Genomic DNA, 25,600 nt, shown 5'->3' with positions numbered 1-25,600 from the left:
GATTAAGTGCACCATGACGTCTCCTTGAGATTGGGAATTGCTGATGCATTCTCTATACACTTTGCCAAAAATCAAGATTGTATTTACTCATTCATTTTGCATAATTACAAAAAAATGTTTATTCCATTAATCATTCTGAACATTTACTGACTTTAAATAGATCTTTAGAAACCAGTTTGCCATGTGTATGTTTTAACAAACTGGAGGGAAGTCTCTTGATGGCAGACTTTTGTCCCGGCCTGGTGAATTGTACAAATATTTTCTAATAGAAAGTATTTCCCATGTATTTGCTCTGATCATTGAGATGTGGTCAACAGCTAAAATAAAGGAACAGTTTATGGATTGTGCCTTATCATCCATCTCTACCCCAGCCTGTCTGCTGCTAAAATCTTAGGAGACAGTGAAGACTGCAGCTGCTGGAGATCGGAGTCGAGTGTGTGTTGTTGGAAAAGCACAGCAGGTCAGGCAACTTCTGAGGAACAGGAGAATCGAAAAATCAGGTTAGAGCCCTTCACCATTCCTGATGAAGTGCTCCGGCCCAAAATGTTGATTTTCCTGCTCCTCGGATGCTGCCTGACCTGCTGTGCTTTTCCAGCAACAAACACTCAACTGCTGCTGAAATCCACATACTGGTTGATTGCTAAGCGCAGACTGGACTCTTGCAACATTCCCCTGGCCAGTCTTCCATTTTATACCCTCCGTAAATTTACATAAAACTTGGCTTCCCATATTTTAACTCTCATCAGTCCCAGTCATATCTCACTCCCAGGTCTGCTGGCCATGAATTTAACATTTCCATTCTGCTATTAAAGTCTCTCCCTGTCTCTGCAACCTTCTACAATGCTCCACAAGCCGATGTGCTTCACCCATTCTGGTGTTTTATGTCAGATACTCTGTGCCTTCAGGCCCTACACTCTATCATTCCCTTTCTAAATTTCTTCATCAAAATACTGCTTAAAGTTCACCTTAGAACAACGTTTTGTTCACCCTTCTGAGTCTCTCACTAGGTTTTGACAACAACTTGATCCAATTTACGATGTCAAAACTGCTGTATAATATCTGTGTTGTTACTGCTGAGACCCTAACATTCTACCTACAGTCATATGTGAAAACTAGCAACTCGCACTCTAGTGTAAACAGTGTAAGGAATGATCAAGAAATACCTTTTAATTCAGTAGTGTTTTGTGTTGGTAATTTCATTAAATAACACACTTCATTTGCTACAGTATGCTTGATTGTGTTGTATTTAGGAACTATTTCAATGATAATTTAAAAAGAAACTTATTAATAGCAATCATGTACGAGGCCCAGTTTTGACAAGGATAGCTCAGAAGGTGAGCAGTAGGGAACGGATCTGGAATGGAGTGAAGGAAAGCTGGATCTGAAAGTCAGTGATGGAGAGAGGCTTGGTTGTCATGGGTTGTTCCAGGAGATCACACCTGCAAGACAGCAGAAATAACCGTTCAGTCTTCAGTTATCAGACAGCAAGGGGAGCCCATGGAGTAAGCAGCACATTCATTAATAATGACAGGTTTGGAATTAAAATGCAGGGTCAGTTGCATTAACTGCATAAGAATAAAGGTGAGAATTATGAATTTGTAAACTTTTTTTCACTATATCAATCTGAACTGGTTGCAGTTACGTGCTTAGTCTGGCTGACAGGATGCTAATATACCATGCTGTTTGATTAGAATATTCTATAGTCTGGTAGATGGTCAAAACAAAACAAATTCATTTAGTATAACAAACATATTCTATTCTTATGATTTGGAGGTGCCAGTGTTAGACTGGGGTGTATAAAGTTAAAAATCACACAACGCCAGGTTATAATCCAACAGGTTTAATTGGAAGCACTAGCTTTCGGAGCGTCGCTCCTTCATCAGGTGGTTGTGGAGTCTAAGATCATAGGACACAGAATTTATAGCAAAAATTTACAGTGTGATGTAACTGCAACTATATATTGAAAAAGACCTGGATTGATGTGTTAAGCCTTTCAACTTTTAGAATGGGTATGTTGGTTTCAATTCTTTCATATGTAAATTGCAGAACTTTCTTTAAATTACATTCTCAAGTGAAATTTAACAATAGGTGCCATGTTGACCCAGATACTGCACTGAAGGTGTGAGGTACTCTGTGTGAGATTGTCTGTGACCCAATGTTCAGACTGATTCTAATCTAAGAAAAGGGATTTACAGAAACTTACATGGATTCATGTAGTTTTTGAGCAAAATAAAATGTCATTCTGCAAGTACAAATTTACACATTCTAAAAAATGAGAGACTTAACAAACAATCCTGGTCATTTTCGATGTATAATTTCAGTTACATCACTTTTGCTCTAAATTCTGTGTCCTATGATCTTAGATTCCACAACCATCTGATGAAGGAGCAGCATTCCAAAAGCTAGTGCTTCCAAATAAACCTGATAGACCACAACCTGATGTTGTGTGATTCTTACCTACTCAGAATCTAAAACCTGCTGTTGTAGAGTCACGCAGCACAGCAACAGACCCTTTGGTCCAGCTTCCACATTGTTCAGGTGTCCTAAACTGAACTAATCCCATATCCGGCTAAACCTTTCCTATCCATGTACTAATCCAAATGTATTTTAAATGTTTAATTGTACTCGCCTCTACCACTTCCTCTGGCAGCTCATTCCAAATATGTTTCCCTCTATGTGTTGCCCCTTCGATCTCTTTTAAATCTTTTGCCCTCACCTTAAATCTATGCCCTCTGGTTTGGGATTCCCCTATCCTGGAGAAAACACTAACTACCGTGCCCCTCATGATTTTACAAACCTCACTAATGTCACCCTTCACACTCAGAGGGAAAAAAAGAACTCAACCTCTCCAGCCTCTGTATATCCTTCCGATAGCAAGGCAACCAGAACTGCACGTAATATTCCAAATGTGGTCTTGTACAGCCATAAAAGGACATCCCAACTCCTGTACTCAGTGCTCTGACCAGTGAAGGCAAGTGTGCCAAACACCTCCTTCACCACCCTGTCTCTCTGTGACACCACTTTCAATGAAGTATGCATCTGATCATTCCCCAGGGTCCTACCATTAACTGTGTAAGTCTTACTCTGATTACCTCGTATATATCTGTATTAAACTCCAACTGTCATTCTTCGGCCTATTTCATTAAGATCCTGTTGTACTCTTAGATACTTTTTTTCATTATACCACCAAGTTTGGTGTCATCCACATACGCATGCCTCTTATTTTCTCATCCAAATCGTTTATATAAGTGACAAGCAGTGGACCTAGCGTTAATCCTTGTGGCACACCACTGGTCACAGACATCCACTCTGAACAACAACCCTCTATCTCCTACCAGCAAGCCAATTTTGTATCTAACTGACAAACACTCTCTGGACTCCATATGATCTAACCTTACTAATCAGTCTACCATGCTGAAGGCCTTGCTAAAGTCCATGTGCATAACGCCTACTGCTCTGTCTTCTTCTATCTTTTAGGTTCACCTTCTCAAAAAAACTCAAATTTGTGAGACACAATTTCCCCCACACAAAGTCATGCTGGCCTTTCCAAATGCACGTAGATCTTGTTTCTCAGAATCTCCTCCAACATATTACCCACCACTGACATTAGGATCACTAGTCTTTGGGCGCTGGCTTTTCCTTGCAGGCCTTTCTTAAATAATGGTACACCATTAACCAACCTCCACTGTTCCAGCACCTCACCCGTGGCCATGTTTGCGGGAGCTTGCTTTGCCGAAACTGGCTGCTACATGTCCCATGTTACATTAGCAACAACACTTCAACCAAACGTGCTTCCGGGGCTGCAAAGTGCTTTGGAATGTCCTGAGGTCACAAAAGGCCCTTTATTAAATGAAGATATACAAATCCAGATAGATCCAAGAACATTGCAAGAGGCTAGAGAAGAAATTGCGGGGGCCCTGGCTGACAATTTTGCATCATTGTTAACCACAGGAAGACTGGAGAGTAGCAAATGTTATACCCTCATTCAAGAAGGGCTGCAGTGATTAGTAGTGTCCCTCAGGGGTCGGTGCTAGGCCCATTGCTGTTTGTTATCTATATCAATGATTTGGATGAGAAGGTACAAGGCATGATTAGTAAGGTTGCTGATGACACTAAAAGAGGCACCGAGTACAGGAGTCGGGATGTCATGCACAGTGAGGAAGGCTACCAGAAATTGCAGCAGGACCATGATCAGCTGAGGAAGTGGGCAGAGAAATGGCAAATGGAGGTTAATATAGATAAGTGTGAGGTCTTGAATTTTGGCAAGTCAAATCAACAAAGGAGCTCCTTGGTGAATGTTAGGGCCTTAGTGAGTATAGTGGAACAGAGAGACCTTGAAGTTCAGACGGACAGTTCTCTGAAAGTGGAGTCACAGGTAGACAGGACAGTGAAGAAAACTTCTGGCACACTGATCTTCATCAGTCAAGGCACTGAGTATAGACGTTGGGAAGCTACATTGCATTTGTACAGGACATTGGTGAGTCCGCACTTGGAGTATTGTACTCACTTTTGGTCACCTTGCTATAGGAAGGATCTTATTAAACTGGAAAGAGTGCAGAAGAAATTTACGAGGATGTTGCCAGGACTCAAGGGTTGGGGGAGAGCGGGGTGGGGGGGAATCTAATAGAAATATATAAGATCATATATATGGTGAATGGTAGGGATAGGGTGAATGCACTCAGTCTTTTTCCCAAAATTGGGGAATCGAAGATTAGAGGGAATCAGTTTAAGGTTAGGAGGGAAAGAATAACAGGGAAACCTGAGGGGCAACCTTTTTACACAGAGTGGTAAACTATGGAATGAGCTGCCAGCAGAAGTGGTGAGGTGAGGTACATTAACAACATTTAAAAGGCATTTGGACAAATTCAAGGATAGGAAAGGTTTAGAAGGATATGGGCCAAGTGCAGGGAAATGGCATTAGCATGGATGGACATTTTGGTCAGCATGGACCAGTTTGGGCTGAAGAGCCTGTCTTCCCTGCTGTAGGACACTATGTGCTGTAACACGTGCTTCGTTAACATGAATTCACTGTAACATGAGCGACGAATTGGGGACACTGTTTCTAAATAGCGATCTTTTAAAATGTGTGTTGGCTATAACACGATTACATTGCCAATACTTTGAGTACTGTTTCTAAGTGCGATTTTCTATCATATGGTGTTGCACAAGAATGTAACTATTGCGTTATAGAATAACTACCTGCATTGCTAATGAGTGTCTGCAACAAAATCTTGAAAGTACAACAGTCACACACTAGACTCATGAGCACTGGGAGAGCCACTTACCAGATTGCTTGTTTAACGGGCAGTGAAGTATGCAACCATGTGACCACGGTGCTGCCATGTGACTCATACAGCCGAGCTACCAAAGCATTCTGTCTGTCTTCTGCCTAGTGGGGAGAAACATCCATGGTTCAGTGTACAAACTATTCATTTCCCTCACTGGGTTAAAGCATCCATTGTGTGGGTGTGCCCACTGTATTTCACCTACAGATCTTCTCACTTACCGGGTTAAAAAAATCTATTTAATCCCCCAAAGTGTGTTCCCACCACATAGTAACACTGACAAAATTCATGAAGTTTACAGCTCAAACCACAATCACTTAACAAGCTGAAAGAAGCTGTTAGGGCAATGAAGTAAACACAACACTTTGGTTTCGAATCTATGCCACATTTGAAGATTATTTTACAGTAACTTGTACACTACAATGTCATTACTGAATTATTTTTAAAAAACATGATCAGCTAGTCCTTTTCCAATATTTACCTGTTTAATAGTTTCCAGAACGACAGCGGGAGACTGGATGGAGAAAGCACTCCAGAAACTGGAAGCACTGACACTGGGTTCAGCAGGCACAATATGTAATGGGTAGTTAATGTTGTAAGCAAACTGAATCACATTGGCCTCTTGGAAAGAACCTGTTGGGGAAATCAAACAGACACCACCATGTTCTCAGCCAGGTCAAAATCACCATCAGGCATCCCAAAACTCAAATCAGTCATGCAGGGTCAGAATAATTAACTCCTGGTTAGTACAGGACTGATGTTTGCAAAGAGTCACAGATTTCGACAAAAGCACAAATGTTCTGCAGTTTCATATACTGTCAAGAGTGTAATGCTGAAAGCACAGTAGGCCAGGCAGCATCCAAGGAGCAGGAGAACCAATGTTTTGGGCATAAGCCCTTCATTAGGAAATGGCTTATGCCTGAAACGTCGACTCTCCTGCTCCTCGGATGCTGCATGACCGGCTGTGCTTTTCCAGCATCACACTGTCAACTCTGGGCTCCACCATCTGCAGTCCTCACTTTCTCATAGTTTCATATTGTGTGTCACAATATCATAAACTCATCCCTGAGCCAGTACCCTAGCCCTTCTTGCCCTACTTCTACACAAGATCTGGTAAACACAGTTGCCACAAGAGATCCAGTTCCCCAGAATGTAGTTTGCACTACTACAGGGGCAACTAAGTTTCATTAGGTATCAGCAGGCAGATTCACATACTCCCAGGTACAGACCAGTGTACAGTCTACCACCCATCAGCTACAGCTTGGTATATCTTACAGGCTGCTTACATGGACAATGTTTTAGGTGCTGTTACATGATATGTGTCTGCACTGCCAAAGTGTGATTACCCTACAAACCAGAGTCAAAATGTTTCTCTCTCCATAGATGTGACCAGCCCTGCTGAGTTTCTCCAGCACTTACTGTTTTTATTTCCGATCTCCCAAACCCACGGTAGTTTGCTTTTACTTACCCATTTCTCCGGTCTGCCCGTATCAGGACGGGTGTACAATGAGTTGGGATGGACAGAAAATCCAACAACTGTATTTATGACATGAGTGATAACAAACTATTCCAAGCCAACATCATCCCTCCAGTCTAACCATATATACACCCAAAAGGTAAACTCAACAGAAGAGCAAACTGAGTATGTGAAAGTGTGAAATTTAATGGAGGTGTCACTTTGCATGTATATTTAAAAGACTGTCAGAAATTGTAATAACAATTTGATGTGATATTTTATGATTTGGAGGTAGTAAAACACCCCAAGGCAGTTTACAAGAGCTTCACAAAACAATATAACACTGGACCATACAAGTAGATGACAGATTAGATGATGAAAGGCTTGGTCAAACAGGAAGGTTTTACAGACTGTTTAAACGAGGAAAGTGAGGGAGAGAATTTCAGAATGCAGTGACTTAGGCAACGGGAACTATGTCTGCCAATGATGCAGCAATTAAAATCAGCGATCTTTCAGAATTTAAATCAAGCAAAGAGTTTGAGGGTTATGGAAATTGCATACACAGGAAGGGGGAGATCATGAAGGCTTTAAAAGCAACAATGAGAATTCTAAAAACAAGCTTGACTTGAAGCCGATGTAGGTCAGTGGTGCTAAGACTTGCCGCAATTTAGGAAATGGGCAACAGGATTTTGGATGTCCCCGGTTACAGGCAGTAGAATATGGAAGACCAACTAACATTGGAATAGTCACATCTAAGGGTAACAAATGGATAGGCATATGGAGGAAAGTGGGCTAGTGTAGGTTAGGTGGGTTTGGATCGGTGCAACATCGAGGGCCGAAGGGCCTGTACTGTGCTGTATTTTTCTATGTTCTATGTTGTAAAGACATAAATGATGGGTTTCAGCAGATTTGAGCCGAGAAGAGCAATGTTACAAAACTGGAAATAGGTGATCTCAGTTAGGGCACACACCTGCGATTGGAAACTCTTTAAAAGGTCAATGTGACCTCAAGGTTATGAGGCCATAATACTGAGGTATTCAGTCTATTGCGTCTGCTCCATAATTCAATATGATCATGGACGATATAATCCTCAACTCCACTTTGCTGCTTTTTCCCTATAACCCTTGCTGCCCTTACTGATTACAAACCTGTCTATCTTAGCCTTGAATGTACTCAACAGCACTCTGTCATAAAGAATCCCTCAGATTCACTACCTTCTGAGAAAAAAATCCTCTTCATCTCTTTCCTAAAGGTGATCTCTTACTCTGTGAGTATAGCCTCTGGTGCTAGACTCTTCCACAAGGGGAAACCACCTGTCCAAATCTACCACATCAAATGTCTTCTCTCATTCTTCTGAATTCCAATGAATAATCACTAAAAAGATCAATAGTCCATTTGCCACCTGTTACCTACTGAACTCGGATGCTGAGTTTGTGTTTCATGTACAAGGACATCTAAATCCTTCTCTGCTGCATCTTTCTCCATTGGCACAAAATGCATAATCTTACATTTTCCCCCATTATAATCCATCTGCCAAGGTTTCTGCTCACTCACTTTTATTTGCCTTCTTAATGTTTTTTGCTCAATATTCAAGTGGAAGCAATTTCTGTTCATCCAGTACTGAACGCTGGGTAAGCAATCCGATAACTTAGCAACAGTGGAGGACTTAAGAGAGATGGCAGTGAGATAGAGCTGGGAATCATCAGCAGATGTAGGAAGACCAGTTTTGTGCTTTCAGATGATGTCACAACAGGCAGTATGAAGATGAAGCAGAGACTAATCCTCAGGGTCACCAGTAGGAGCCATTGCTTGTCTATGGTTAGGTAGGTAAGAATGGAACCACATAAGAGCAGTTTCACTCAGCTGGAAGACAGTGGACAGGCACTGGAGGAGGAAGATATGTTAAAGGCTGCAGACAAATCAGGAAGGACAAGATTAAAGTTACAAGAGTAAATGTCTGTCACAGTTACAGTGTGACACTGAGCTACCTAAAGAGCATGTCATAGGAGGAAAAAGAGGCTGGAGTACGGAGGGAAGACAGTCAGGACTTATAATCTAGATGGCTGAAGGCATGGCAGCCAATCATGCAGTGAATAAAAACTGGGAAATACAAGTGTCCAGAATTGGAAGAACTCATTAAAAACAGAAATTGCTGGAAAAAGTCAGCAAACCTGGGAGCATCTGTGAACAGAAAGCAGAGTTGATCTTTCACGTCCAAAGACATTTCTTCAGAACTCTGAAGTGAGGAACTGAAGAATGGTCACTGTACCCAAAATGTTAATTCTGCTTTCTTCCCACAGATGCTGCCACCTCCTCTGAGTTTTTCCAGCAATTTCTGTGTTAGTTTCAGATTTCCAGGATCCACAGTTCTTTGGGTTTTTTTGTTAAAATATCTTGAATGGTTTTGTTTTAATTCATTCGGGGCTGTGGGTGTCACTGAGCTAACATTTACTGCCCATCACTAATTATCCTGGAAATATGCGGGTGAGCTACCATCCTGAATCATTACAATCCTTGGGATGTAGGTATACCCACAGTGCTGTTCGGGGGGAGATTTAAGCGGTGAAGCTTGTTATGACCCAGGGAGCATCATTGAAATCTGTGAAAATTCGAGAGGCCAAGATCTATCCCAAATGTCACTATTTAAAGTAAAAATTAACAACTTTATTTCTTAAAGTATAACAGAGATAGTCTCCCTCCCTAACAACTATTTACGACACCTTTCTCTAACCTATCTTTTACCTTCCCCTTCCACAACACTAGACTGATAAAACTCCTGATAAAGATTTATCAAATATTCAAATTTCAAAACCAGCCAGCTGACAAATCTTCTCTTTATATCTTTCTCTGTCTTCTTTTCTTCTTCCTAGGAATTTCTATTTCACAAATCACTGACGATAAAGGTACCTTTAAGAGAGCTATTCTGTGGGCAGTCTGCATATGTTGATGGCTTGGCAGTTCTCTCTCAACTATTCAACTTCTCCCAGTCTTATACCTCAAAGCATCAGATTGTGTCATTGGCTTTTAATATCATTGATATACTAAATTCAAACTGGATTGGAGTGGGGTATAATTTAAACGGATTCGCCGCATTCAAATTTGTTTTTGTCTCCAAGCAACCAGCTATTATAACTGCTGAACCAAAAGATTACATTGTATCTTGCTCAAAACACTTAGTACGGTCAGGTAGTCCTGCTAGCTTTTTAACTCTCTTAAAAGGTACAGGATACTTCTACACCTTCATAACAAGATAAAGTAATATATTTCAATATCAGGATGATGTGTGACTCTGACGGGAACTTGCAGGTGTTGGTGTCTCCATACATATGCTGTTCTGTCCTTTTAGAGGGAAGTGCTTATGAGTTTGGAAGGTGCTGTCATAGATGATGAGTTGCAACACAGGAGATTATTACACAATAGAAGGATTTGAAAACAAGGATGAGAATTTTTAAAGTGAGGCTCTGCTTAGCCAGGAGTTAAAATAATCACGGAAGACCAAGGTAAAGCATGCGAGCAGCAGGGTTAAGGACTGAGCTCAGATTTATAGTGTGAAAGATGGAAGGCAAACATGCAGAGCCTCTGTTGCCTGCTTCATCAGCTCCAACCTTCCAAATGTAGAAGTTGTGGGATCAAGTCCCATTACAGAATTGCCTAGGATGGCCCTTCAGTATTGGATTGCCAAAGGTGGCCTTGTCAGAGAAAATATTAGCCTGTTACATTCATTACAATTCACATTAATTCATCATTTGTCATGAATTATTTTGATGTTTCTGAGAGCTAAGACAATATCCCAAGTACAAACATTTTCACATGGCACTCTGTGCAACTCACTGCTCTACTGCGAAAATGGAGATACAGGCAGCAAATACTGTAATAATATCTGTATATTCACCGGTGAAAGAACTGAGACCACATCAACTTATTTACCTGCATGGGGCATGATGGCATAAGTGAACTGATGATGGTCCATATCAGCCGTGGCATCTGGTGCTTTGGGAGCTCGCAAGCTGTAAATAAAGACAAAATCATGAAGGCGGCTGGTGAATTGGAAAGTCACTGGACATTCTCAATAATTAACTGCAGAAGCATACACATTTCAAACACTGAACATACCATTTGTAGTGTCTGAATCTAGGTTTGATATCTGAAGCCGTCTATCTACTTTCCCACACCTCTGCTGACATCAGATGTCTAAAACAACTTCTATAAATGCAATGCTGATTCCATCACTGTACAATTACAGAGGAGATACCATCATCCAGTACAGCTAGAGCAGATCTACCATGTTATACAGAGAAGATAACATCACCCTGTACAGAAACAGAGCAGATACTATCAGCCCATACAGTCACAGATCAGATACCTTTATCCAGTAAAGACACAGAGCAGATACTGTCACCCCAGACACATACAGAGAACTAGAACCCCGTATAAATAGATAAAATACTATCACCTCATGCAGAAACAGAACAGATTCCATCACTCTGCACAAATACAAAACAGATCCATCATACTATACAGATACAGAGTGGATACCATCAGGATGTGCAGACAGAGAGCAGATACCATCATTCCAAACAGATTCAGAGCAGATGCCATTAGCCTGTACAGGCACAGGGCAGATAAAGAGTACCACCTCACACCGATAATGAGAACAAACCCATCACCCCACACCGGACACATAATATTTGCTTTTATATAATGCTTCATTTTGTTGAATCCTTGAACAGTACTTCAGAAGAAACTTATTGTGTGAATCATAGTGTGAAAGAATTTTCAACACCTATCTTAATCATGCATTAGGCTAACAATCGCCGATTTCAATTCTTTTTACTTATTTATAGACAATGTTGTCTAGTGCTGTAGTGGTGGCTCCTGATGCCATTCAGCTGCTTGGCATAACAATCAATGATACAAAATACAGTGCCCACATTCTCTCTGATGCGGAGGCGCCAGTATTGGACTGGGGTGGACAAAGTTAAAAAATTATACTTTGGAGATCCAAGATGGCGGAGACCCAGCAAGTTTGAGTCTATAGTGCTCCTCCCAAGTCTTGGACAAAATGGGCCACCCGCCTTCATACTTACCACATCATTTAAAATAGTTTTTTTTACTGAATGTAATTAGTTACTCTGTACTAAAGTTAAACAGGTAGAAAGTAAGGACTGCAGATGCTGGAGATCAGAGCTGAAAAATGTGTTGCTGGAAAAGCGCAGCAGGTCAGGCAGCATCCAAGGAGCAGAAGAATCGACGTTTCGGGCATAAGCTCTTCTTTAGGAATGAGGAATTCCTGAAGAAGGGCTTATGCCCGAAATGTCGATTCTCCTGCTCCTTGGATGCTGCCTGACCTGCTGCGCTTTTCCAGCAACACATTTTTCAGCAATAAATTTAAACAGTCTAGTCTCTTGTAAAAATGACTAATGGGAAAGGAGCCCACAGTTCTCAGCAGGTAGGAGCCCCCTCCCTACCCTCCCCAGCTGCAGTAGAGGGTCCACAGCCACCCTGGGGGACTTACCTACGGTGGTGAGCCTCATGGAAATAATTTCCAAACTTGACGTGAAGATCAGCGCTTTCATCGAAGAGTCCTGGAGCAGATGGAATTTACTCTCGGTCGCGCTGCAAAAGCACGACCGAGACATCGAGGAAATCGAGCGCCAAGTCGGAGGGGCAGAGCTAAAGGCCGCAACCTCCAAGAACATAGCAGAATCGGCTGTGGGTCAACTCCGGACTCTCAAACAGCGAGTCCGGATCTTAGAGAATCACATCGACAACCTCGAGAGCTATAAGGAGAGGCAGATGCTTTTAGAAGCTTCCAGAAATCTTGGGAAAGATCCCCAAGCCATGATTTATAAAGGATTCAAGATGATGCTATGGTCCGAAAGAGGAAAGCGTTTGACCGAAGTGAGGAAGCGTTTAAGGGACTTAAACATCCAGTATTCCTTGCACTACCCAGCGACACTACGCTTTAGCCATGAAGGGTCCGTATACAACTTCGGATCGCCAGAGAAGGCCAAGGAACTTTTGGACTCTCTCAGATAAATTGTAAGAGTTAATTCGAGTGATGAATGATGTTATTTTGCCCTCTCCCCCACCCCGGTTTACCCCCTTTCTTTTCCTTTCATTACCTTACTGTTTAATATCATCTCCAGGGGGTGGGGAGAGGGGCATTTTTATTTGTTCTTCACTTAGCAATTTTCTCCCTGTTTTTATATATAAATATATAGGCTAGGGGGTCTAGTTAATGTTGGTGGGGGGAGGTGGTTACCTTATCCTATTTTATCTCTGTCTTTAAGAGCGGGGCTGTTTTCCCGTTATTTTGTATTATTACATTTAATTATTATTTGTTGAGACTGTAATTTCATAGTTGTATATGTTCATACATGGTATTAACATTACCAAATATATCCAGGTGTTGGTGTCAGTGGGAGGGGGGGGTGGGGTGGTAGGGTGCTCACTGTTAACTCTAGCTTTGTAGTATATTTGAATTTTCTATCCTATCGTGGGATGCCTGGGTCAAGGGTGGGGCACTGATTGGGAGAGGATATGATGGGCTTTTGGAAATAAAGTGATGCCCCCTGGGAACAAGGGGGAAAATCTCTGTTTAAATACGTTTTTTTAAAATTTAGAAATAGTTTTTTATTATATTGAAGTGAGTGTATTAAAAGCCTTTATTTTTGTGAATTTTATATGCTCTATACTCGGGATGTTCTGGATAGGGTTTCCCCTCCCGAGGGTCTCTGACTTGCCCGGACGATTATGGTTAATCAGTCAATTAAATAGTGCACCTGGAATGTCAAGGGGAGTAATTCACCAGTCAGAAGGAAGAAAATATTATCAAACCTCAAGAAAGAAAGGGTTGATATAGCTCTCCTACAGGAGACACGCTTATTGGATAAAGAACACTTGAAATTCGATCAGGCCTTTTTTCTTTCTTCCGCTCAAAAAGTAGGGGAGTAGTCATTGTTATTCGGAAGAATCTCCCTTTCAAAATCCTAAATCAGATAAAAGACAAATCTGGACGATATATTCTGATTAAAGCCCTTATAAATGGAGAGGAATATGGGATCTTAAATTTGTATTGCCCCCCGGCACATCCTTTTAAATTTATAACGGAAGCCTTCTCCAAATTGATGGCTCTCGGTGCTTGTCATACAATTATAGGGGGAGACTTTAATTGTATTATGGATCTGGAAATAGATAGGATGCCCAAGAGTACTGCAGGAGTATCCCCCAAATCTAGACAATTGGTGGATTTGAACAAAGAATTAGGATTAGTAGATGTGTGGCGATGCCTTCACCCACAGGGCAGAGATTTTTCTTTTTACTCCAATCCACATAAATGTCAAACCAGAATTGATATGTTTTTGCCCCCTCAATTTTTTAAATTCCATATCATCCTGTAAAATAGGCAGTATAGCATTTTCTGATCACGCTGCTGTATATATGGAAATCAAGGCGAGGAACAGTGAGACATCCCCCTGGCATTGGCATATGGACCTCTTCCTGATGAAAGATAGTAAATTTGTAAAGTACTTCTCTCAAGAATGTAAAACATTTTTGGAAATTAATTCAGGTACGGCTAGCAACCCATCAATGATGTGGGAGACCATCAAAGCTTACGCGCGAGGTTTGATCATTTCATAGTCAGCGATCCAGAAAACATTAAAGGGAGAATAACAGCGTCTGCTCGAAGCTCGCTTAAAAGCAGCTGAAACAGCATACGATGATAGACCTTCTATTATTAAATTACAAAGGATTACGGCCCTTAGGACAGCTCTAAACACCACGCTTACCCAAACGGCTAAGAGGGAACTATTATTTGCAAAACAAAACAATTTGGCGATAAACCTGGTAAATACTTAGCATTTCTCGCAAAGAAAAAAAAGCCCCTCAAACTATCACGTCTATCAAGGAAAGTGCGGTACTCTGACTCATGATCATAAAAGGATTAACGCAATCTTTAGAAAATTTTATTCTGATTTACATAAATCGCAGGATTGCGAAGATAGAGCTAGGAGGATGCAGTAATTTATTAAAAACCTGACCTTTCCGGATCTAACTCCGGAACAGGTATCGGTCCTGAATACTCCCATAACAAGCCAAGAAATATTTGACACAATCAGGCAATTTCAGAGCAGTAAGGCACCTGGCCCAGATGGCTTTCAAGCTGAATTCTATAAAGAATTTACAGGAATATTGGCTGGTCCACTTATGGACATGTATAATTACTCATATAGTCAGGGCTGTCTCCCACCTTCACTGAAAGAGGCGAATATCTCCCTTATTCTCAAAAAAGAAAAGGACCCAGAAGGTTGTGCATCATACAGACCAATATCCTTGCTAAATGTAGATTTTAAAATTCTTTCTAAAACGTTAGCATTGAGGCTAGAAAGGGTATTGCCATACATCATAAAGGAGGATAAGATGGGGTTTATTAAGGGCCGTAGATCATCCAATAATGTTAGAAGGGTTTGGAATGTGATTCAAGCCTGCCATCAGGGAAAGATACCAGGAGTAATAGTCTCATTAGACACAGAAAAGGCATTCGACAGGGTTGAATGGTCATATCTGTTTTACACATTGGAAAGGTTTGGTGTTGAAAAGGTGTTTGCCAAATGGGTCTCAACACTGTATAATGATCCCAAAGCAGTTGTGATTACCAATGATTAGGCTCGGATAGCTTCAGTGTGGGTAGGGGCTGCCGTCAGGGATATCCTCTCTCGCCATTGCTATTTACGCTAATAATCGAGCCACTAGCAGAAGCTATACGGGCTGACCCTAATATGACGGCCCCGAGGATTGGTACAGATAAACATAAAATTACCCTTTATGCAGATGATGTTCTCCTAATTCTCAGTAATCCCCTGATGTCCGTGCCTCACTTAATCCAAGTTATTAATACATTTAGTGCATTTTCAGGCTATAAAATTAATTTTTCAAAATCGGAGGCTATGCCAATGGGCTAGTATATCCCATCTATCGGACGGATCCCACTTTCCCTTTCGGTTGTCCCTGGAGGGTTTCTTATATTTAGGCATTTTTATCACCCCAGTATTTGGTCAGTTATACAAGGCTAACTTTGTGCATTTACTGGAAAGGATAAGGCAGGGCCTCCAGCGATGGGGAGACCTTCCAATTTCCTGGCTGGGTAGAATAGCACTAATTAAAATGAATGTTCTGCCCGGTTTCCTATACCCTATGAGAATGCTCCCAGTGATGCTGCCGAGGCTGGCACTATGTAAATTATATGGCTGGCTGGCTTCCTTCATCTGGAATCGTAAACAGCCACTCATTAAGCTGAAGAAGCTACAGCTTCCATAGGCAAGGGGAGGTCTGGATTTTCCAGATTTTAGGAAATATCAGTTAAGTTCCCAATTAAGCTACATAGCCAATTGGGTCTTGTCTGACCCACAATCAATCTGGCTGGACGTCAAGGTTTCTCAAGTAAAATGCCCACTTATTAACCTCTTATTTTCAGACAAGAGGAAAATCATCACGGATCAATATAAAAACTCTATAATACTAAACACAATTAAAGCTTGGAATATAATCCAGCAAAATAAGGGCAATTCACATAAAACATCCCCTTATACTCCAATAGTGGAGGCTTACAGATGCCACATTCAAATCCTGGAGATCCAGGGGTATCTCCTGTTTAGGGGATCTGTTTGAAGAGGGGGTCCGGGTGTCTTTTGAACATCTGCATCAGAAATTTGGATTACCTAATGGAGACCTCTTTCGATTCTTCCAAATTCGAGATTACACACAGAAGAAGACTACACTGTTAGATAGTCTCTATAAAGCAGATAGAGAATGTAGAGTGTTATGTCCAATGGGGGCACCTTCAGTCAGCACTCTTTATCATTTATTACATGATGAAGTATTGGGAGATATGGACAATCTGCTTGAAACACAGGTTTGAGGCTGGAAATCTCTATAGAAAGTGGAATGGCATTGGGAAAATGCAAGAAAAATCTCCATCTGCAACAGAACTCAGGCCATTCAGTTGAAGATACTTCACAGGGCCCATAAAGCACCGGACCGATTAGCAAAATTTAAGGCAGGAACATCTCCAATGTGTCCCAAATGTAAAATGGAGCTGGGCACGCTTGGCATATTGCTTATGGAGACCTGTCATAAGATCCGTAGATATTGGACTAAAGTAGCAAGTGCTGTGACAGAAATCTTGGGAACGGAAATTAGAATGGACCCTGTATCTCTCCTTTTGGGCTTTTCGAACTTACCCTCCCTGGTTATGCACGGGAAGAGATTATTTTCCATTCGCTCTTCCTTTTGGTAAACTGGGTGGCTGAGGGCCCTCCTGGACTTTCAAATTGACACAGAATAATCATGGAATATATTCCCCTAACTGCACCAAAAAACTGAATTATTCCATAAAATATGGCAAGTTTTCTTGAATTACACAAATACAGATATTTCGACCATTCTAACAAGGACTTTTATTTAATTGAGATGGTGAACCTGGCTGGTCCAGGGCCCCTTGGGAGAGGAATCCCACACAAATACGGGTCTTGTTACAATCTAATGTTAACACATTCCGAGCATGTACTTTACTAAATTTCTGTGTTATCCATTGGTTTTTTTTTCTTTTCTTGAATAATGTAAGAGATTTAATCATACACTCTAGTTAGTTGTAGGTTAGATTAGTAGTTAGTTGAGTTTTGTCTTTTTTTTTCTTGCTATCTCTTTTTTTCTGTTTGATAGATTTTGGTTATTATTTATTTACGATTTAATTGTATATCAATGTTTATACTTAGATTTTTTTTATTGGTAAACTTGTAAAAACATGTTAAATTTTCAATAAAAATAGCTATATGAAAAATATATTTTTATCTGGTGTTGTGTGATTTTTAACTTTGTCCACATTTTCTCTGACACACCAACAAACCAGGTACAACTGGTCACTGGCAAAGTCTTTTGATTTGTCAAGCCACTGACACTGCCTCCTCTGCGTCAGTTAATCAATGAGTCCAGGATTGGTAACAGGATATGGAGACTGTCTCATGGGTGAAATAAAGACTGTATGCAGGTACTAGACAAGACAATATGGAGACAGCTTTCATTTCTTGCTTCTTTGGAAATGGACTAATGGAAGTGAAAATAAATCTGAATCAGATGCAGGCACCACAGGATCAAGTGCTGAGGTTGTGACAGGACTGACCACAGGGGATGGTTTCACAAAGATCTCAACTCTGATTTTACAGGCCATCATGTCGAGACCTCTTTACTTGGAAAAGATTCAGAGGAAAGCTTCAAGAATGATTTCTACCTTCAGGAGTCTTAGTTATTCAGACAGGCACCATTTACTGTCCAGCAGTGTGGACACAGGTGGTTTGATGGAGATTTATAGAGCAGGCAGCCCTGACAGCAGACTAATCCAATTTCTGTTAAAACTATTTAATTTGTTAAAGACATAGGGAAGACCAGGACGAGTTTAAAGTACTCAAATGTTGGAAAGGACTGATGTCAAGTGATTGTTTTTTTCCCAGTAAGTAGTGAGCTAGAACAGGTGCTAGAATTTGTGATGGGTGCTGACACTCTGCAATACCAGGTGGAAGTAGGTGCTGCAGATGCTGGATATTAGAGTCAAGGTTAGGTGGTGCTGGAAAAGCACAGCAGATCAGGCAGCATCCTAGGAGCAGGACGATTCCTGATGAAGAGCTTTTGCCTGAAACGTTGATTTTCACTCCCCGGATGCTGCCTGACCTACTGTGCTTTTCCAGCACCACCTAATCTTGACTCTGCAAAACCAGCAAGAGGGAATTGTAGCAGCCCACGCCAGTGACAGAGATCACACTGTAATGCTCAGCCCATACAACTTCCTTGGACTAGTTCTGGTCACCTCAGGTAGTCAGAGTGGAATTTACTTTTTCTCCATTATTGTTGTCATGCTTTTTTGCCTTTCCCAGGAGATTACATGGCTGCAGTGGATGTAGCCATTGAGGACAGTGGCTTGTCATGATCTAGGTAATGCCTGTGGCTTCAATTAAACATTCCTGCCTTTCATTTACTTATCACAGAATTGTTACAGTGCAGAGGGAGGCCATTTGGCCCACTGTGCTTGCATAAACTTTCTGAATTTATTTAGTGCCATTCTCCCTAAAACCTCTCATGTTCTTCCTTTACAGATAACAATCTAATTCCCTTTTTGAATGCTTCAATCGGACCCCCCTCCATCACACTCTCGAAGTGCATTCCAGATCCTGATCACTAGCTGCATGGAAAAGTTTTACCTCATGATACTTTGGCTTCTTTTACCAATTATTTTAACCTGTGCACTCTTGTTTTCCAACCTTTTGTGAGTTGGAATGTGTGTGTGCTGTGCTGTTAAAGAAACTTTTGACTTGCTATCTGTTCATTCAAGATTTTCCTGCCTGATTCCATTATTCCTGAAACAACTAACCCAAATGTTCCTTGATGTTTTCAGAGTGATTTTGCCCAGAATCTGAGAATTCTGGAGGGGTCTTAAAAGTTTATGTTTCATTCACTCATTAAAGTACAGACCTCATCTGGTTGCTGTGCTGACTAGTTTGAAAGTCTACAAAGATCTTGTGACGATTAAAATGCTGCATGAAATTGCACAATGAGCATGGGACACAGAGTCAGTTCCTCATTCCAACTGCTGTGTCTGCACAGTGAACAGTGTGGGGAGTACATCATACACACGCTGATGTTGAATAACTCACCATGATTTATAGTTGATATTGCATGGAACAGCAAAGTATGGCTAACGTAGACTGTTTATAAATGTTACTAAGGAAGAATTTCTTTGCATGTTTAAACAAAACAAATTGCGTCATCAGTCCTTTCATATTTCTTATACGAGGTGGAACTAAACCCCCAGGCCCCTGTTATGAGAATTTTCAAACCTACTCAATTAATTGCACCACAGGAGTATTTTATCAGATTCCTACTTATGTAACAAGAGTAGAGCTGTTTCCTCATCTGAGCATGCCTGCAGATTATGACAGCGCCACTTCCTTGACAGCAAAAAATCTCTAATTGTTATCAAGTACTTACAGGGATAGTGTCATTATGTTGCGATGCACTGAGTATCCATACTTGCAGTCATTGAGTAGTGCTACACCGAAGCCATGCTCCGATAGATCAGCCCACTTGTGTCCCCAGACCTAGGAAATAAAAGCAAAATCATTTTCTACTGTGCTAGAGTAAAGCACCTTATTTCAGGATTGAAACCCTTTTGGAATTTCCAACCTAAACCTCTTGATTCAAGAAAAGAGACAGGCTGGATTTACTGTGTCAGAGTCCAAGTGGAGGATGCTTTTCCATATCTCACTTGATTGAAACTCTGGTTGATCACTGGGTCTTAATCATCTCAATTAGAACACCCCGTCACTTTTGAAATTCAATGGAATACAAATTCAAACTCTAAAAATGTCCTCAAAGTGCAATTCTTGCACCTCAAGAACAATAGATTCATTTAAGGGAAAGTTGGCTAAGTACATAAGGAAGAAAGGAATAGGAGGCTATGAAAAAGGAAGTTCACAGTCAATAAACAACAGGAGGTGCTTAGATGGAGTACAAAAAGAGGAAAAGCTTCTATTCTTCCAAGGCTGGAGAACCACAACATTAAAAGCGATTGGCAAAAGAAGCAAAGGTTACATGAGAAAGAACATTTTTTAAACGTAGCGAGTGTATTGTGGAGGCAAATTCAATCATAATTTTCAAAGAGAATTGGATAAGCACCAGGAGACAGTAAAGGTGAGAAACAATTGCAAATATCAGGTGGTTGGGTGGATGGACCAGTACTGACAACAAGGACTGAATGGCCTCTTTCTGTGCTGTAACAAGTCTATTATCCTGTGATTCTGAATAGTGGGACCACCTGGCCTGTTGTGTGCTGAATATTATGTTTAACAAGAGATGCGCAGTGGTCCCTGAATTTCCTTTCCCCAGAGGCATGTGCAGTTTCTACAACAATACTGAGAACTTAGCAGCATGGAGTGATCATCCCTGGCAAAGCATGGGGCTGCACTAGTCAATCAGCAAGAACCAGAAAGCAGTAACTGAGTAGGAATGAACTTGGCAGGGAGCACCTCTCCCTGATTCTCCTAACCTCTTCCCTGTTGAGAATGCTGGCTGTTTCCCAAAACAGTTTGCTTGGCAAGTGCTTTGTAGTAAGAAATTTGACAAAGTGCCACTCCCATTCCTTCATGGACTGTCAGCTAAATGCCCATTTCAACACCATATGGAAAAGAATGACACTAAACTGAATAGCATGCAATTTATTATCAGCTGTGGGAGTCATGAACAGGAGTTGCTGAATAATTATAAAGAAAAACACATGATATGTACTCCCAGATGGCAAAAGCAACACCAAGGAAGCATATTCAAACAGTTGTGGCACTCAGGTTTGAATGAGTTGGGCTGTGATGTCCCCACAGCCTGTAAGCACTCACTAACTAGATTCTCAAAAGAAGTATTAACAGTGCTGAACAATGAAAGAATGAGGGGTAAGAGGAGGGCTGGAGACCAAGTCACCCAGATTTCAACAAGAAGGATGGAAATTGGATTGAAGATAAAAATTATCATCAAGCTAGTAAAATGAGATAGCTAGTAATGGAACTGCAACAGGCTTCTCCCATGGTTGCAATGGTTCTACTGTTAGAACATAGAACATAGAACATAGAAGGATACAGCGCAGTACAGGCCCTTCGGCCCTCGATGTTGCGCCGACCGAGTCCTACCTAACCTATACTAGCCCAATAACTTCCAAATGCCTATCCAATGCCCGCTTAAATGAACATAAAGAAGGAGAGTTCACCACTGATACGGGCAGGGCATTCCATGAACTCACAACCCGCTGTGTGAAGAATCTACCCCTAACATCTGTCCTATACCTACCACCCCTTAATTTAAAGCTATGTCCCCTAGTAACACCTGACTCCATTAGCGGTAAAAGGTTCTTAGTATCTACCCTATCTAAACCCCTAATCATCTTATACACTTCTATCAGATCTCCCCTAAACCTTCTCTTCTCCAATGAGAACAGCCCCAAGTGCCTCAGCCTTTCCTCATAAGATTTTCCTACCATTCCAGGCAACATCCTGGTAAACCTCCTCTGCACTCGTTCTAAAGCTTCCACATCCTTCCTATAGTATGGCGACCAAAACTGCACACAATACTCCAGATGAGGCCTCACCAGAGTCTTATACAACTGCAACATGACCTCAGGACTCCGGAACTCAATTCCTCTGCCAATAAAGCCCAGTACACCATATGCCTTCCTCACAGCACTATTTACCTGGGTGGCAACTTTCAGAGATCTGTGTACATAGACACCAAGATCCCTCTGCTCATCCACACTACCAAGTAGCCTACCATTAGCCCAGTAATCCATCATCTTGTTATTCCTACCAAAGTGAACGACTTCGCACTTAGCTACATTGAATTCCATTTGCCACATTTCCGCCCAGCTCTGCAACTTATCTATATCCCGCTGTAACCTACCACTTCCTTCCTCACTATCCACAACTCCACCGACTTTCGTGTCATCCGCAAACTTGCTTACCCAGCTTTCAAGTCCTTCCTCTAGATCATTTATAAAGATAACAAAAAGCAATGGTCCCAAAACAGATCCTTGTGGTACACCGCTAGTAACTGCGCTCCAAGATGAACATAATCCATCAACTACTACCCTCTGTCTCCTTCCAGCCAGCCAATTCCTAATCCAAACCTCTAATGTATCCTCAATGCCATACCTCCGAAGTTTTAGCATTAGCCTACCATGGGGAACCTTATCGAACGCCTTACTAAAATCCATACACACAACATCTACTGCTTTACCCTCATCCACTTCCATAGTCACCTTCTCAAAGAACTCAATAAGGTTTGTGAGGCACGACCTGCCCTTCACAAAACCATGCTGGCTATCCCTGATCACGTTATTCCTACCCAGATGTTCATAAATCTTATCCCTTACCATTCTCTCTAAGACTTTGCCCACCACTGAAGTCAGACTCACTGGCCTATAGTTACTAGGGCTATCCCTACTCCCTTTCTTGAACAATGGGACCACATTCGCTATCCTCCAGTCCTCTGGTACTATTCCCGTTGACAATGACGATATAAAAATCCAGGCCAATGGCTCTGCTATCTCCTCCCTAGCTTCCCATAGGATCCTGGGGTAAATGCCATCAGGCCCAGGAGACTTATCTATATTCATCCTTTCCAATATTCCCAAAACCTCTTCCCTGCATATTTCCAGGGCATCCATTCTAATTATTTGTGATTCCATATTCACATCAGCAACAGTGTCCTGTTCCTGAGTGAATACTGATGAAAAGTACTGATTTAATGTCTCTCCAATCTCCTCCGCCTCCACACACAACTTCCCACTACTATCCTTGACTGGACCGATACCTACCCTAGTCATCCTTTTATTCTTGACATACCTATAGAAAGCCTTTGGGTTTTCCCTAATCCTACCAGCTAAAGACTTTTCATGTCCCCTTCTCGCTTCTCTTAGCTCCCTCTTTAGCTCCTTCCTGGCTACCTTATAACTCTCAATCGCCCCTACTGAACCTTCACGCCTCATCTTTACATATGCCGCCTTCTTCCCTTTCACAAGGGACTCCAATTCCTTACTAAACCACGGCTGCCTCACAAGGCCTGAAACTTCTAGCCAACCCTGCTTCCAGGTGACTTCTTCAAAATTCGCATCATTTTCAAAATTCAAGTTTTTGCTTAGGATCTTCACTAATCCATCCATAGTTGAAACCCTAATTCTCTGTCATTACTATCTCCAGACTCAAGTACTGAAACGCTATCATCTTGCCCCCTTTGTGAATTTAAGCTTATCCAGAACTCTGCTCTGCATATCCTAACGTGTGCTGAGATCCATTCATCTACTGTCTGTCTGTTCGGATGCTCACAGTGGTTCCAGATCTGGCAATGCATGATTATGCAAAGCCTCACCTTAACACTCTCCACTCCTCTGTCGTATTTTAAGACATTCCATAAAACCTTCCCTCTTTTCACCAAACTTTTGGTCATCTTTCTTAATACCTCCTTATCAGGTTCAGTGTCATATTTTGATAGTAATCGTTGGTAAAGAATTTTTTTGGATGTTTTACTTCTGTAAAGGCACTCTATAAATGCAAGTTGTTGTTTTAGGTTGGCCTATAAAAAGCATTTTAGTTCCAAAGAGCTTGGTTTTCTCATTGTGGAAAGTGACCTGGGAGACCCGCTTAGCCTCACCTTGAGGAAACTAAACTCAAGTAATCACATCCAAGAACCCAGGCTTCTTCAGTGACCTTGCATTTTGATTGAGCACATGTTAATTCACAGTGTTTATGGGCGGCACGGTTGCACAGTGGTTAGCACTGCTGCTTCATAGCGTCAGACACCCAGGTTCAATTCCCGTCTCAGGCAACTGTCTGTGTGGAGTTTGCACATTCTCTCCGTGTCTGCGTGGGTTTCCTCCAGTTTCCTCCCATAGCACCAAAGATGTGCAGTTTAGGTGAATTGGCCATGCTAAATTGCCCGTAGTGTTAGGTGAAGGGATAAATGTAGGGGAGTGGTTATGGGTGGGTTGCTCTTCTGAGGGTCGATGTGGACTTGTTGGGCTGAAGGGCCTGTTTCCACACTGTAAGTAATCTAAGTAAAATGGTTTCTCTCAAAAGACATCAACTACTCTCACTAGATCAACGAGAATGCCCTAAAAAAAACAACATTGCAAAGGAGAAGGTACAGCTGCAGGTAATTGCGACAGTAGCACGTTAACTACCCACCCTGGGAAACGGGTCCTGTCGCAGATCGAGAACAGCTTTTATCTTCTAAATATGTAGCTTTTTCCAACAGTGCTGAAACACTTCAGCCTAATTAGATCATGATCTAATTCATCTTCTTGCCAACATTCATGAATACCAATGATTGGAACTCACTTGTTTGGGAGACATATATGGCAACACAATTATGAAGCAACAAGTAATGGAGCAAAAATGCCTGAACTGTTCCTGAAAGATCAACTAAGGCCACGGCCGAATACAGTGTTAAAATGGGAAATAATCAGCAGACATATGGAGCAAGCTAAGGCAACAGCTGTCTCTCAAATCTGCAAAAGCTAACCAGAAGTTCCAACAAAGGTCAACAGCCCTGACTGTGAATATGACATATGAATTCTGGATCAGTGGTGCTGGAAGAGCACAGCAGTTCAGGCAGCATCCAACAAGCAGCAAAATCGACATTTCAGGCAAAAGCCCTTCAAGCTTTCCTCATCTCTTATGACATATGCAAACAAGTCTGTGACTTAATCTCCAAGAGTACGCCCACATCCTGCCACATTAGAGTGGAAAACATCTAAAGAACACAAAATTACATCAGGAGTGGAATTTATTAGGGTACAAATCTTGAACATTATCATCAGAAGCGTACCCCAATCTCTCTCTGCCAAATAAATGTTGATTTCTGAAACTATTTTCCAGCATTTGGATGCTATCACCCTCACCATTCAGGCCAAAATAAAACAGACATTCTAAATGTGAAAGCAAAGATTTCATTGCAATCTTACAGAGTTCAATCCTCTGCCATCCCTGTCTTTCTATCCCATAGAACAACATCAAATATTAAATGCTGCTTTGTAAATTTAGCCGAGGTTTCGAACCCATGAAGAGGGGAATCCATCTGCGTATATCTTTCTTACAAGTTGTCAGCAGAATTACATTAACTCGGTCAGTACTTAACTTTCACAGTTTCCAGAAAATATTACCCCCACACATATTTCCCATGTGTGAATGCCTCCTCGCTGGTGTCTTTTTAACACTGCATACTAAAAGGAAAGCGTGATGTGCTCTATAATTCTGAATGTATTCAAGGG

The 25,600-nt window shown here is 41.5% G+C and overlaps 1 protein-coding gene across 1 annotated transcript in view; it reads right to left on the bottom strand.

Annotated features, from left to right (window-relative positions):
* Positions 1–1,226: 1,226 nt before the first annotated feature.
* Positions 1,227–25,600, bottom strand: part of man2c1 (mannosidase, alpha, class 2C, member 1) — a 120,888-nt gene continuing 96,514 nt past the window's right edge. Inside the window, exons 22-26 of the mRNA XM_060853843.1 lie at positions 19,783–19,892; positions 10,669–10,748; positions 5,767–5,918; positions 5,286–5,389; positions 1,227–1,439 (exon numbers count right to left, since the gene is read on the bottom strand). Coding sequence (XP_060709826.1) covers positions 1,328–1,439; positions 5,286–5,389; positions 5,767–5,918; positions 10,669–10,748; positions 19,783–19,892 — 558 coding nt within the window. The 3' untranslated portion in view covers positions 1,227–1,327. The remainder of the gene's footprint in view (positions 1,440–5,285; positions 5,390–5,766; positions 5,919–10,668; positions 10,749–19,782; positions 19,893–25,600) is intronic.

The sequence above is a fragment of the Hemiscyllium ocellatum genome, chromosome 42 (assembly GCF_020745735.1).
Source record: "Hemiscyllium ocellatum isolate sHemOce1 chromosome 42, sHemOce1.pat.X.cur, whole genome shotgun sequence".
In the NCBI taxonomy this organism is placed as follows: Eukaryota; Metazoa; Chordata; class Chondrichthyes; order Orectolobiformes; family Hemiscylliidae; genus Hemiscyllium; species Hemiscyllium ocellatum.
Note: the sequence above shows the minus strand (reverse complement) of the source record. Positions and strands in the feature narration are given on the sequence as shown.